The sequence below is a fragment of the Cydia amplana genome, chromosome 5 (genome assembly GCF_948474715.1).
Source record: "Cydia amplana chromosome 5, ilCydAmpl1.1, whole genome shotgun sequence".
NCBI classification, from domain to species: Eukaryota; Metazoa; Arthropoda; class Insecta; order Lepidoptera; family Tortricidae; genus Cydia; species Cydia amplana.
The window spans coordinates 20,219,017-20,231,511 of record NC_086073.1 but is presented as its reverse complement, the minus strand read 5'-3'; the positions used below and the strand labels follow the sequence as shown (position 1 = coordinate 20,231,511).

The following is a 12,495-nucleotide window of genomic DNA, read 5'->3' as shown; positions in this document are numbered from 1 at the left end:
TATGGATAGGTCTTCAAAAATGATATTGAGGTTTCTAATATCATTTTTTTCTAAACTGAATACTTTGCGCGAGAGACACTTCCAAAGTGGTAAAATGTGTGTCCCCCCCCCTGTAACTTCTAAAATAAGAGAATGATAAAACTAAAAAAAATATATGATGTACATAACCATGTAAACTTCCACCGAAAATTGGTTTGAACGAGATCTAGTAAGTAGTTTTTTTTTATACGTCATAAATCGCCTAAATACGGAACCCTTCATGGGCGAGTCCGACTCGCACTTGGCCGCTTTTTTTACTTAATTGAATAAATTAAAGTACTACATGAGAAACCGTCGTTCATATTTATAAAGGCCAATCTAATAGCAGCAATGCGGCCGGCAGTAATCTGCATTACTGCAAGAAACATCCTAAAAGGCTATTCATATAGTAAAATTAAATTTGATATTTCTTGCAGTAATGCGATTGCATTGACTGGATGCAGTATTGAAGCGCGAAAATACTGCTGACTGCACTTCAATTTCAATTTCAATTTTATTTATTCAGTAAAGATAACACGATCTTATATTTGTTAGTACATTCTTAAAAATAATGTTAGTACTTAAAAACTAAATTAGATTTTACATTTAAAATTATTTCATTAATTACAGGACAACACACATGATCAGCTATCATCTTTAGGATGCTGTTCGGGCTGTCCCTCGTTCTGCTCAACAGAGACGCTGCTTTCTTGCGCAAAATTGCTGCAAATCCATCCGCACTGCTGGCGGTATTTTGAGTACCTCATTTTCCCGCCGGTGCTTCGCCATAAGCTGCCGCACCGCCGGGGAGCAGTCCCGGACGATGTCATGGAACGCCTTGGAGCGCATCCGGAGTAGATGCACGTCTGTGGCAGCCACCACGGCCACCAGCCGCGAGCGCACGCGCCACGACACCGCGTCCGACAGGTTGCCTGCCATGCTGCCACCATGCAAGTAAGTAAGTACGTGCAGATGTAGTGCATAAGGCTGCGTCTTACTCTTACGTAAGTTGTGAACAACTCGCGAACGCGAAGTGAAGCGGCGCGGCGCGACGGGCCAACGGCGTTCGCGTTCGCAACGAGATCGCCCACATAGGATAATTCTATAGGTATCAAAGGATTAATTCACCCCGCGCCGCATCGCGTCGCTTCGCGTTCGCGTGTTGTCCGCCTACGTAGTACGCTGCGTAATTGTTTTCCATCGTATTTTCTCGGAAACGTTCGTATTTGTCATGCTTCAGTCAACCTTAGTACCTTTTGTACCGAGACTGACTGAAATGGCAAGACACGTTCGTACGTTTCCATGAAAATACGATGGAAAATAATTATGCACTACATCCGTAGCGACTTTTACGACTACTATATTCGTATTTCAGTGGTTAACCCCTCGTATGCTTTGACACGGATCCATGAGTGGGAATTTAAATCTATTGTTTTAAATGACAAGGTCAATTTTTCTATGATCAAATTTGACAGGCCTGATACGAGAGGTTAAAGGCACGCACGTGCACGTCACGCACACGCAACAGTGTGCACAGGCCTTAAGGGCAATGTTCATGTAAGGGTAATGTTAGGAGGGGCAATGTTCATTCGTTCCAACACCAAAGTAAAGCATTATTACAATTCACTTCCACTAAGTTCTTTGATATAAAAGATAGAAAGAAAACAAAGAGCTTGAACTCACCTTCCGACACCAAGTCTAGTGACCTTGGAAACTCCTTCTGCCAAGTCAGTAGTCCTCAGCTGCAGCTGGCCGCTGTACACGAAGTACAGGTGGTGGATCACGTCATCCTCCTGGAAGAGGGTGGTGCCCTCGAGGAAATGGATGCTGCGGACTGCCCGGCCCAAGAGTCGAAGAAGCGATACGTCGCAATCGGAGAGGATGGGACACTTAAAGAGAATATTGGGAAATATGAGCCTTTTTTATACATGTCGAATCCTCATGTCGTCATGTCTGTCTTGATCACCATAATTATGTTGTTGTTATAGACCAGCGCTGGATTTATAGCTAGGATATATGCGTTCATGGGATCGCTTGCGGCATTCTACCTCTCTATTTTGCATCCTGTTGAATTTACCTTAGCGAATGCAGGTCCGTATATGTGTAGTATGGCGTCGCTCCGCAGAGTGATCTGATCGCAAAGCTTGAGTACATTGCGCGCCTCTATACCATCAGTTTTTGTGCAGTTGAATTCGTAGTGTTCCTTTATTTCTCTGTAATCGCAACCAATATAGATAGAATACTCTTTATTGGCACACCTCACACAAATTTATCACACAAGTCTTGTAGAGATACAAATTAACGATGCTAAGAAGGTAAGTAGTAGTAACTATACTACTGCTCTCAAGAATAGCGGAAAGGCAGACAAAACCTGCACAAATTTATTATTCACTCAAGGATAAAAATGTAGGATAAGTTTTTTGTATGACAAAATAAAAGCAAAAGGGAGTATTGTCAGGGACAAGGAAATTTTTCTAAAAAAGGTAAGTTTTTGGACGGCTCTGTTATGTCCAAATCCAAAAAATTATATACAGGTGTAATGCATAATGATTTTCCATCGTATTTTCACGGAAACGTACGACCGTGTCTCGCTATTTCAGTCAGTCTCGGCATGAAGTATAGCATGACAAATACAAAGGTTTCCAAAAAAGTACGCTGGAAAAGAACTATGGACTAATATATATATAGTACGTTTTTTATCTTGACGTGTCTTTTTATTGAAAAACACTTTTGAAAAATTGTCTCGGCAAATACGTAACAATTATGAATCATATACGATTATTTACATTATTTTGCTTTCATGAGTTTACTCTTAAGTTTACTGATTTATTTTTTAAATCGTTTTTCAAATTAATGCCACGTCAAGATCGCGTAGAATTTTCTAATGCTAAAAAAACGAAGTAGGGTAATTCGCCAATAACTGGCCACCTGTTAGTAACTGGCCACCCTAAACTAAAAATGAATTCTATTCACCTATAAATAAAATTCATTTTAGTATAAGTTGGCTAGTTATTGAAGGCTGTGGCCAGTTATTGAAACCTTATACTAAAATGAATTATGTTTATAGGTGAATAGAATTCACTTTTAGTTTAGGGTGACCAGTTATTGGCCGGTGGCCAGTTACTAGCGAATTACCCTATACATCTGTAATAGATATTACTTTTGTATCTGCTGGCCAAGGTTTTCCCGCTTCATGAACTGCTGCAAGTCCCTCATGTGCTCGTGGTAGGCGGCCAGCGTGCTGTTTACGTTCGCCCGGAGACTAATGATGCGCACTGACATGTATATTGTTGTTAGACAACCTGTTTAAAAAAATCTACAATTTATCGAGACTACTATTCCAGCGGTGGCAGCATGGTTCCATTTTTATCGCCTGTCACTATGCCACGCCACTTCCGCACTTACATAATTGTTAGAACGTGACAGGCATGGTGGCAAGCGATAAAAATGCGACCGAGCTACCGCCGCAGAACACTTTGATGGCCGATTAAGTGTAATATTGTTATGTGACTAAATTGAAGAATAAAGATTTACATTTCAAAGTAATCAATACACTCGCATTGATTGAAAGCTACTTATTCAGGTTAATTTAATAGCGACAGTAACTTATTGTCACAACGAAAGTACATACATACATATAAATCACGCTTGTTTCCCGGAAGGGTAGGCAAATACCACAGATTTCCACGTGCTACGATCCTGACATACCTCTTTCGCTTCCGTTACTTTTATAACATTTCTCATACACGCTCGCCGGTTTAGGGTGCTCTGACCTGGCATTTCTTCAGGATTTCCCCGATCTGATCAGAAAAAGTCTACCGAGGTCTACCCCTTCCAACTCCCTCTTCTACTTCTCCCACGGAACAACGAAAGTGTTACGGAAAAATTTAAGTAATGGCACCTCACCAATCACCATACTCCAGAACAGCACAGCCATGATGTAAAGGTTTGAGGGCGCGATGGTGTTATATCCAGTCATGGTCGCCTCATACACGACCCAGAAGTAGGAGCACAGGTGCAGGTTGAAAGGAGTCTCCGTCACGTTGAACCGGTCTAAGGGCAAAACAAGGTCGATTACTTTTCCAAAGAGAATAAAGTGTATAGAGAACTGTCATGGTAAATTATGTAGCCACAGCACATTTACTGCCATCTTTCGACAGAAGATTAATGGCGTTATTCATAAACGGCTGCTAACTTAATCAGTTGATGATCGTCGTTTGTCCCTATCTGTCGTTATGCCATAGAGAGGGACAAACGACGATCATCAGCTGATTAACTTAGCAGACGTTTATTAAATGAATAACGCCGTAAAACTGTTAGACCGCCATTTGACTGTGATCCTTTATTCTTTCACTGATATGTATTAATTTGTCACACTCGACAGTAGGCCAAAGGTTATGGCTCCACTGCTCAATATTTAACAAATTAACATATATCAGTGAGAGAATAAGGATCAAAGTCAAATGCGTTTTGCGTCGGGGGTGAGGTGAAGTAACATGCTCACAAGCGTCATTAAACAGGTGTATCCATGAGCCCCCGGGGTCTCTAAACGGCACGAAGGCCCACCGGGTCCCGTCCTCCGAGTGGTATATCCTCACCGACGAGAAGATCAGGCAAGTGGTCAGCACATTCAAGATCGTTAGGAAGAAGGGGATCATTTTGAGTCTGTAGGAGGATAAATACGTTTTAACAAACCTTTCACAAAATGTTATGGTTTTCATCAGTAACTTTAATTCTCATCGCCCGTGGACTCCCAAAACACTAGGGTTGGAAATGCGTTGTTGACCTTTAATCATACCCAATCATAGTAATCATTATCTTTATTGCGTTCTTGTTGGTACAATCGCCATCAGATATACCGGGGCGGCCAAGGTGCTTACAAATATCTGAATACGCCTCTATTATCAAGGTGCTAGATTGCGTGTACAGATATTTTAGCACCTCGGCCGCTCCGATATATCTGATAGCGACTGTACAAACATACAGGTTAAACTTACAAAATTATGGTACAACATGAGACCCTGTTAGAATGGGAAGGTAGACCTTTAACCGTTTCGATGCGGATGGCACGACAGGCGCGTCATCAATGTTTTAACGTGTGGCGTATGACACGATAGGCACGACTACTGGCTACAGCCAAAAGTTTTCAAAAATGGAACACTCAACGAAATCCTTTTAATATAATATCTGAGTAAGCTCTCCAAAAAGTTAAAGAAGGTTCTTATTGTTGGTACGTACACTAGTATAACGTCCCGACGCTCCACGAAGCTGGTGAGCATGTCCAAGGTCCCGGGCAGGCGGTACAGCTGGAGCAGCCTGTTCAGCATCAGGACTTGCTTCATTGCAGTCACCTGGTACAGGTCACCTGTAACAATAGCTCATGTTGACGGGGTCAGTAAAATGGATCTAATCTTTCTGACAAATATGTTAAGTACAATTATGGTGGTGTGTGTGTGTGTGCTGACGTTGTGGTGGAATATGTTCGCAAGAAGATACGTTACGAGTTGGAACACTTTCAGATCTGCGATCGCGCCATTACCACAGAATAAGTAATAGTAAAGAATATAAACTTTCAGGGACGTCAAGTTGTGCAAACCCTAATTCTTAATAATTGCTGTGCCGAACAGAGCCGAGAATACCCGAAAGGAACAGTTTCGCCCACATTCGCCCCCCCCCCCCCCCTTTAAGCGCATTTCAGCTTGTTAGTAGTGCGTGTGCCGTGGCCGCTGCTAGATACTATCAGAGTGGTATTTCGGCGGTTCATGCCAAATCCTACACCGGAACACCCAACACAGCAGAAAACTGTGTCGGCGAAAAACTATGTATGATATACCATGTACTAACCGTAAGAATACTTCATGGACACTTCCAGATCTTCCAATGGTAGACAGCCGAGTAGATCCAACACGAAAGCGCCCCGAAGATAATGAGCGGCCGTGTTCGCCGGGTGGTACACCAGGATGCCTCGCTCGTCAAAAAAGCCGACGAACAGGCGGAATATTCTGTGTAGGGATTGCAAATATTCGAAACTTTTAGGTATTCGAATATTCGACTTTTTCTGACGACATATTCGAATATTCGAATAATTATTCGAATATTATAAAAAATAAGGAAAGGAACGAGAAATCGGTTTATTATCGTTTTATTCAAAAGCTTTTTTCACATATTGCTAAAACTAATGATATTTTGCAGAAATGCACTTAATAATTAAGTGGATTTCTGCATTAAGTCTTAATTGACTAGATTTTATCATCCTACTATGAGATGCCCACATTTATAAAAACAAGTAAAACGCCAAAATTAGACGTAAGTATTCAATATTTCTAGATAAAACTTTTATTATAAATGCGTCCATGCGTGAAATAATATAACTTTAACCATCCAAACACCTAGGTATGTAAGATATTTTTAGTAGGTAATTATTTTCCGATTAAAATTAAGTTGTAGTCACTCAGGAGCCTGTAAAAAGACCTTTAATTCCATTGTATTTTGAATCTTTATTGACTTTATTTGTTTTGGCATGTGTCTATTCCTGTTGGTCGGCTAATTATATAATATTTAAGGGAAAAAGTTAGTTGACTACTGGGTGGATTATTCGTCAGCTAAAGGTGCATGGTTAGATTACCTAGATGGGCAGGTTTGGTTTTTAATCATTTGTGATTGATTTGATAAGTGGCATGGCAAGGTTTAGACTTCAAAAATTCGCTTGTACTGAATAAACAGAATGACCCTTTAACTTAAAACTTACGCACCGTAAAAATAACATACTTTTTGATTTCGTTTTCTTTCAAATTGACTTAGGTTTCACTGTATTCGCGAAGTCTATCGAGAGGAATACAGTAAAAATATTATTTCCTTCGTATTTGGGTACCTATACCGTTCCTCATTCACTGTAAATACCCGGAAAACACACAGAAACTGTAACTTCAGTGGATGAAATAGATTTTTTATAGTAATAAAAAATATTCGAATATTCGAAACCTGAGCGCCCGAATATTCGAATATCAAAACAGGTCGAATATTCGACAAATTCGAATATTCGAATATTCGAATTGCAAGCCCTAATTCTGTGTACAATGAGTGTGGGTCAAGCCATGAAACGAATGTAGGTGAAACTTCTATTTCTTGTGGATTTGAACCTTAAGACCACCACGATAAAGCCGCTTTTTAAACGACAATGTTTCTTTGGGAAGCGCTCAACACGGTAGCCCACCGTCACAGAATGCGTAATAGTACTACCGTACAGAAAGGACACTTCCTACAAAGCCGAAGTTTGACAGCGATTCAGGGTCGAATCATAATATCTTTCTAACTTTAACGGCACTATCCCTTCCGGCTATTTAGGGTTTTCAAAAATCAAGTCATTATCTTATCTGTGGTCGTGCACGCAAAGGGACGTCAAGTTGTGTCAACCCTAATAATTGCTCGGAGCAATGCTGAGCCGAACGGAGCCGAGTTTGCCCGAAGTCAGGAGTGTCCCCACTGGCACCGCTCGCACAAAAGAAATGGCTTTTGTTTATGCAGATCAGGGTCTTAGGCATAAAAATAATTTGAGAAAATTCATTCATTCATACATGCTACTTACACGTCGCCATAGGCCGACAGGTCGAGTACAAGCGACACGTAATACAACGCGGGGAGCTGCAAGACCATGTATGTGTAGCACGGGAAGATGAACGAGCCTGCGACTGCGCAGAACGAGCGGTAAACCTGTTGGTTAGGGGTAGGGTTTGCACGACGGATCCGAAATGTATGGGAAGATCCGCGGAGCCGGATCCAGATCCGGATAATTTCATACATTTAGGATCCGGATTGCAAACCCTAGTTAGGGGTTGACATTATAAATGACAGTTACGAAAGAAAAAGTACAGATGTAGTGCATAAATATTTTCCATCGTATTTTCGCGGATATTTCTTGATATTTCAGCCAGTCTCGGTACAAAACGCACTGACATTGACTGAACTAGGATGACAAATACGAACGTTTCCGAGAAAATACGACGGAAAACATCTTACATTATGCACTACATCTGTAGCCAAATGGAAACAAGTCCTAGCCCCGTAGACAAACATGCCACCATGGTAACTACAGATTTAACCGGTTAACCTTGGGTTAGTGAATGGTGCAAGGTGCAAGTGGCCCTGTGGGCAAAATAAAATCGAATTTTGAACTATAAAGGAATTATGGAGGTTCCAAATTCCAAACTGCTAAAATAACTCTAGGTCTTACAGCCCGGCTACGACATCGCGCGGCGGCGGCCATAAGTTGAAGCGAGACATAGCGATCGGACCTTTCCTTCCACCTAAGGTTGCCGCCGCCGCCGCCGATCGCGCAAAGTCGTGGCCGAGCCGTTAGCTCCGATCTACCTCGTAGCGAGTGAGCAGGGTGCTGTCCGGCCGGAACGTGAAACGAGGGAACAAGTTCCTGAAACAATCGATTAATTAAGTATTTCTGCAGATGTAGTGCATAGTTGTTTTCCATCGTATTTTCTCGAAAATGTTCGTATTTGACATGCGTCATGCTACTTCAGTCAACCTCAGTAGTTTTCGTACCGAGAGACTGACTGAAAAAGCAAGACACGTTCCTAAAGTCGCCATCAGATATATCGGAGCGGCCGAGGTGCTCATAAATATCTGAACACGTCTCTATTATTGTCAAGGCGTTTGAATGCGTGTTCAGACATTTTAGAGCACCTCTGCAGCTCCGATATGTGTGATGGCGATTTTCGAACTGAACTGTCAAAACGAATTGTTGAACTGTGAAATGTAATTTATATGAAACACTAGCATGTGACGTCACAATAAAATTACTTACTCTGTATAGTTTTATATGAGTCAGGGATCGGAACCGGTTTTTTGCAAAAACTTAGAAATAACCATATTTTTCTAATTATTTTATACTCAAAATGTAGGACTCAGTTGTGTTTTTAGGTTACGACTTCATATTATTAGATTGCCCAATTAGAAATGAAGTAATTAGCAAAGAACAAAAAAATACCGTTTCCGTTCCCATACAAAAAATACCGGTATCCGATCCCTGATATGAGTATTAAAATAGAAATTGTGTCTAAAAATAACTGCTGTCTACGCTTCTCTAGTCTTCTCACAGTGCTTTATATCATTCATGGAGTAGATAAAGTAATTTATTTTAAATACAGTCAAATAGGGTAATTCGCCAGTAACTGGCCACCTGTTTAGGAACTGGCCACCCTAAACTAAAAATGGATTCTATATATTCATCTAAAAACAGAATTCATTTTGTATGGTGGCCAGTTATTGGCCGGTGGCCAGTTACTGGCGAATTACCCTACCTTTCTTTACTAGGGAGACAAATCAAAATCTAAGCCTAGCCGCAAAAAGAACTCACTTAAAAAAAGAAAAGAAACCATAATTCCTGAACGGCTGGAGGAACGCTAAGTCCTCCTCATGTTTCCTGCGCAATTTGAAGCGCTCCCTGTTGGGGACGGACGGCGGCGGCTGATAGAAGACGAACGACTCGCGAGGAATCTGCAGCCGGCTGTACTCCTAAACACAACAACTTCCATTATTAATTAGACTGGACGGAAGAACCCGCTGTACCGCAGCATACTACGTAGGCATACAACATGCGAACACGAAGCGATTTGATACCTAGGAGTGTCCTACGTGTGCGATCTCGTTGCGAACACGCCGCGCCGCGCCGCGCCGCTTTACTTCGCTTTCGCGAGTTGTTTGCTTACGTAAGACGCAGCGTAAGGGTCGCAGTTCTAACCTAACGGTTAGGTTAGAACTGCGACCCTTACGCTGCGTCTTACAGGTTAGGTTAGGTCCTAACCTAACCTAACCTAACCTAACCTGTTCTGATAGTGCTTCGTTTTAATTGTGACGCTAGTATTCGCGGTAGGGGCATTTTTTTTAATTTAGAGAGGTCAAATATCGCTATAAATTTAAAATTGGTGAAAATAGCCAAATTGGTGTTTGCGTCAGCACCACTTGATTTGATCGGACAATTTTAATCAGATTGGCGAAAAAAAACCGGCCAAGTGCGAGTCGGACTCGCGCACGGAGGGTTCCGCACCAACAACAAAAAATAGAGCAAAACAAGCAAAAAAACGGTTACCCATCCAAGTACTGACCCCGCCCGACGTTGCTTAACTTCGGTCAAAAATCACGTTTGTTGTATGGGATGGGAGCCCCACTTAAATCTTTATTTTATTCTGTTTTTACTATTTGTTGTTATAGCGGCAACAGAAATACATCATCTGTGAAAATTTCAACTGTCTAGCTATCACGGTTCGTGAGATACAGTGGTGACAGACGGACGGACGGACGGACGGACAGCGGAGTCTTAGTAATAGGGTCCCGTTTTTACCCTTTGGGTACGGAATCCTAAAAATTATCGTCTGGACAGGCCTTTAAACTGTTTTTGACAAGTTTTCACATAGGTACAATAAAATATGACATTGATACATCAAGGAAGTTTGTATACAAAGGACCTACCGGGGAAAATCGAAACTCGGCTATCTGCCTCTTTATTGCTCGAATATACAAGAGTGATAGAGGTTAGATAACAAAATTTCGACTCTCTTGTTTGCGGTAGACCCTCAGATTGTGATGGACTGTGAAAGTGGCGCCCTCTACGTAGAGTTTCGCGTAATATTCCCTATTTCAGCATTCAAAGAAAGGACTTGACTACTCACTTCTTGCTCCTTAGCAAAGTTGATGGCGTGTTTGATCCGAGGCACCTCTAGCGCCTCTACCAGATGTTTCCTAGAGATGGCGAACACTAGCACGTGGCTCGTTGTTCGAACCGTGTAGAAAGCTGGCAAACCTGAAATAGGGTATTTGACTGTAATTAAAATAATTTATTATTATATACCATGCATGAAATAAAGCAACATCAGAAGATGAAGAGAGAAACGTAGAGAGCAGTTATTTTTAGACACAATTTATATTTTAAAACCTGTATAAAACTATAAAGAGCAGGTTATTTGATCGTGATGTCACATGCTAGTGTTTCATAATAATATAAATTCCATAGTAGTCAAATCGTTTTGATAGTTCGAAAAAAGAAACTGATTTCACTAGTAGTCAAATACCATATAGCCATTATAAACTATTTTCTTTCGTGATTTCCGGGTTGCTCCCATAGTAGTATGCGTCATTCATAAAGTGCATGATTGTAGCTAAAATATATGGCTTGGAAATAATTACACTTTTTACGTTTGACAAAAAAGTAAGCTAAGTAAAACTAGGGTAATTCGTCAATTACTGGCCACTGTCTAATAATTGGCCACCTTATACTAAAAATGAATTTTATTCGCCTACTTATAATAATAATGCACTAGACTTATATCGACCGGGATATGAACCGTGATTACCTTTTGTGTTGTTCATATCCCGATATAAGTCTATTGAAACTAACCGTGAATCATTCAAAACTGTTATAATAATAATGCATTTTAGTATAAGGTGGCTAGTTATTGAAAAATGTGGCCAGTTATTGACACCTTATACAAATATGAACTGTTTATAGGTGAATAGAATTCATTTTTAGTAAGTAACCAAGCTTCGGAAAAACACCCGTCATTTTGAAAACAAATCATGATTTAGGATCCATTTACGAGTCGAAAATGTTCGTTTTCGGTCTACGGATGTCATTGGGGCATATTTAATCGTTGAAATTAGTATAAAGTAGTCTGTGTTGTACGGAACAGAACAGGGTAATGTTTTCAATAACTGACTTCTTACCCTATTTGACAGCTGGAAAATAATTCACATTTTGTTAAATGTAATCCAATAGTATGTAACAAATCTTGACGTGTAAAATTACCTTTATCAATAAAAATATGAATATGAATAAAAAAATATGAATATGAATAAAAACTGTCACAAACAATGTGTCCCATACCATAAATTGGAAATCGACTTACGAAATACACATTCGAGCACCCCGAAATGACTGTTTTCGGTTAACGGGCCAACTACTTCTTTTGTAACGGGGCTCAAAACCTGATGGACAGATAAGCAACAATTGATATACAAATATATATTTAGTGCAATTGAGGAGTGTCTTTTCAAAAGGGCTTATTTTTGTATAGTGTCCAAAGAGATGGAGGGCTGCGGCTCGCAGTCTACGCTGGCCGTCACAGATGACACTCCTCGATACGGAATGAAACATGTAGAGCGTTTTCGACTTAAAATATGTAAGTGACCCGTTTTTAATATATTTAATATGGCTGTGTCTCACGGAAGTTTTGTTAGAGAAATTAGCCCTTTTGAAAAGACACGCCTTATTTAGTGATATAGGTACTTACCGCAGAAAAAGTAACCTACCTCGCAGAATCCCTTCTTTATGATGAACATTTCTGTGCTAATGTCTCCAGTGTTCAGCAGGATCTCGTTCGGCGCGCAGTAGAATATGCGCGCGTTGGAAGACACATTATTCAAGTCTTCTTTATTGAGTAGCTGGGAAGTCGACAAAAGCTATTAGTGATG

At 40.7% G+C, this 12,495-nt stretch overlaps 2 protein-coding genes across 2 annotated transcripts in view; one reads left to right on the top strand and one right to left on the bottom strand.

Moving 5' to 3' along the window:
* LOC134648334 (mediator of DNA damage checkpoint protein 1-like) overlaps positions 1-12,495 on the top strand; it is a 139,761-nt gene that overhangs the window by 92,314 nt on the left and 34,952 nt on the right. The gene's annotated exons all lie outside the window — the stretch shown is intronic.
* The window catches only part of LOC134648294 (uncharacterized), a 42,802-nt gene that overhangs the window by 10,502 nt on the left and 19,805 nt on the right, over positions 1-12,495 (bottom strand). The window contains exons 19-32 of the mRNA XM_063502784.1: positions 12,334-12,465; positions 11,931-12,009; positions 10,698-10,828; positions 9,386-9,543; positions 8,386-8,443; positions 7,604-7,728; positions 5,863-6,020; positions 5,257-5,383; positions 4,553-4,683; positions 3,925-4,071; positions 3,179-3,320; positions 2,096-2,231; positions 1,702-1,907; positions 781-958 (exon numbers count right to left, since the gene is read on the bottom strand). Of these exons, the coding sequence (XP_063358854.1) occupies positions 781-958; positions 1,702-1,907; positions 2,096-2,231; positions 3,179-3,320; positions 3,925-4,071; positions 4,553-4,683; positions 5,257-5,383; positions 5,863-6,020; positions 7,604-7,728; positions 8,386-8,443; positions 9,386-9,543; positions 10,698-10,828; positions 11,931-12,009; positions 12,334-12,465 (1,908 nt within the window). The remainder of the gene's footprint in view (positions 1-780; positions 959-1,701; positions 1,908-2,095; positions 2,232-3,178; positions 3,321-3,924; positions 4,072-4,552; positions 4,684-5,256; positions 5,384-5,862; positions 6,021-7,603; positions 7,729-8,385; positions 8,444-9,385; positions 9,544-10,697; positions 10,829-11,930; positions 12,010-12,333; positions 12,466-12,495) is intronic.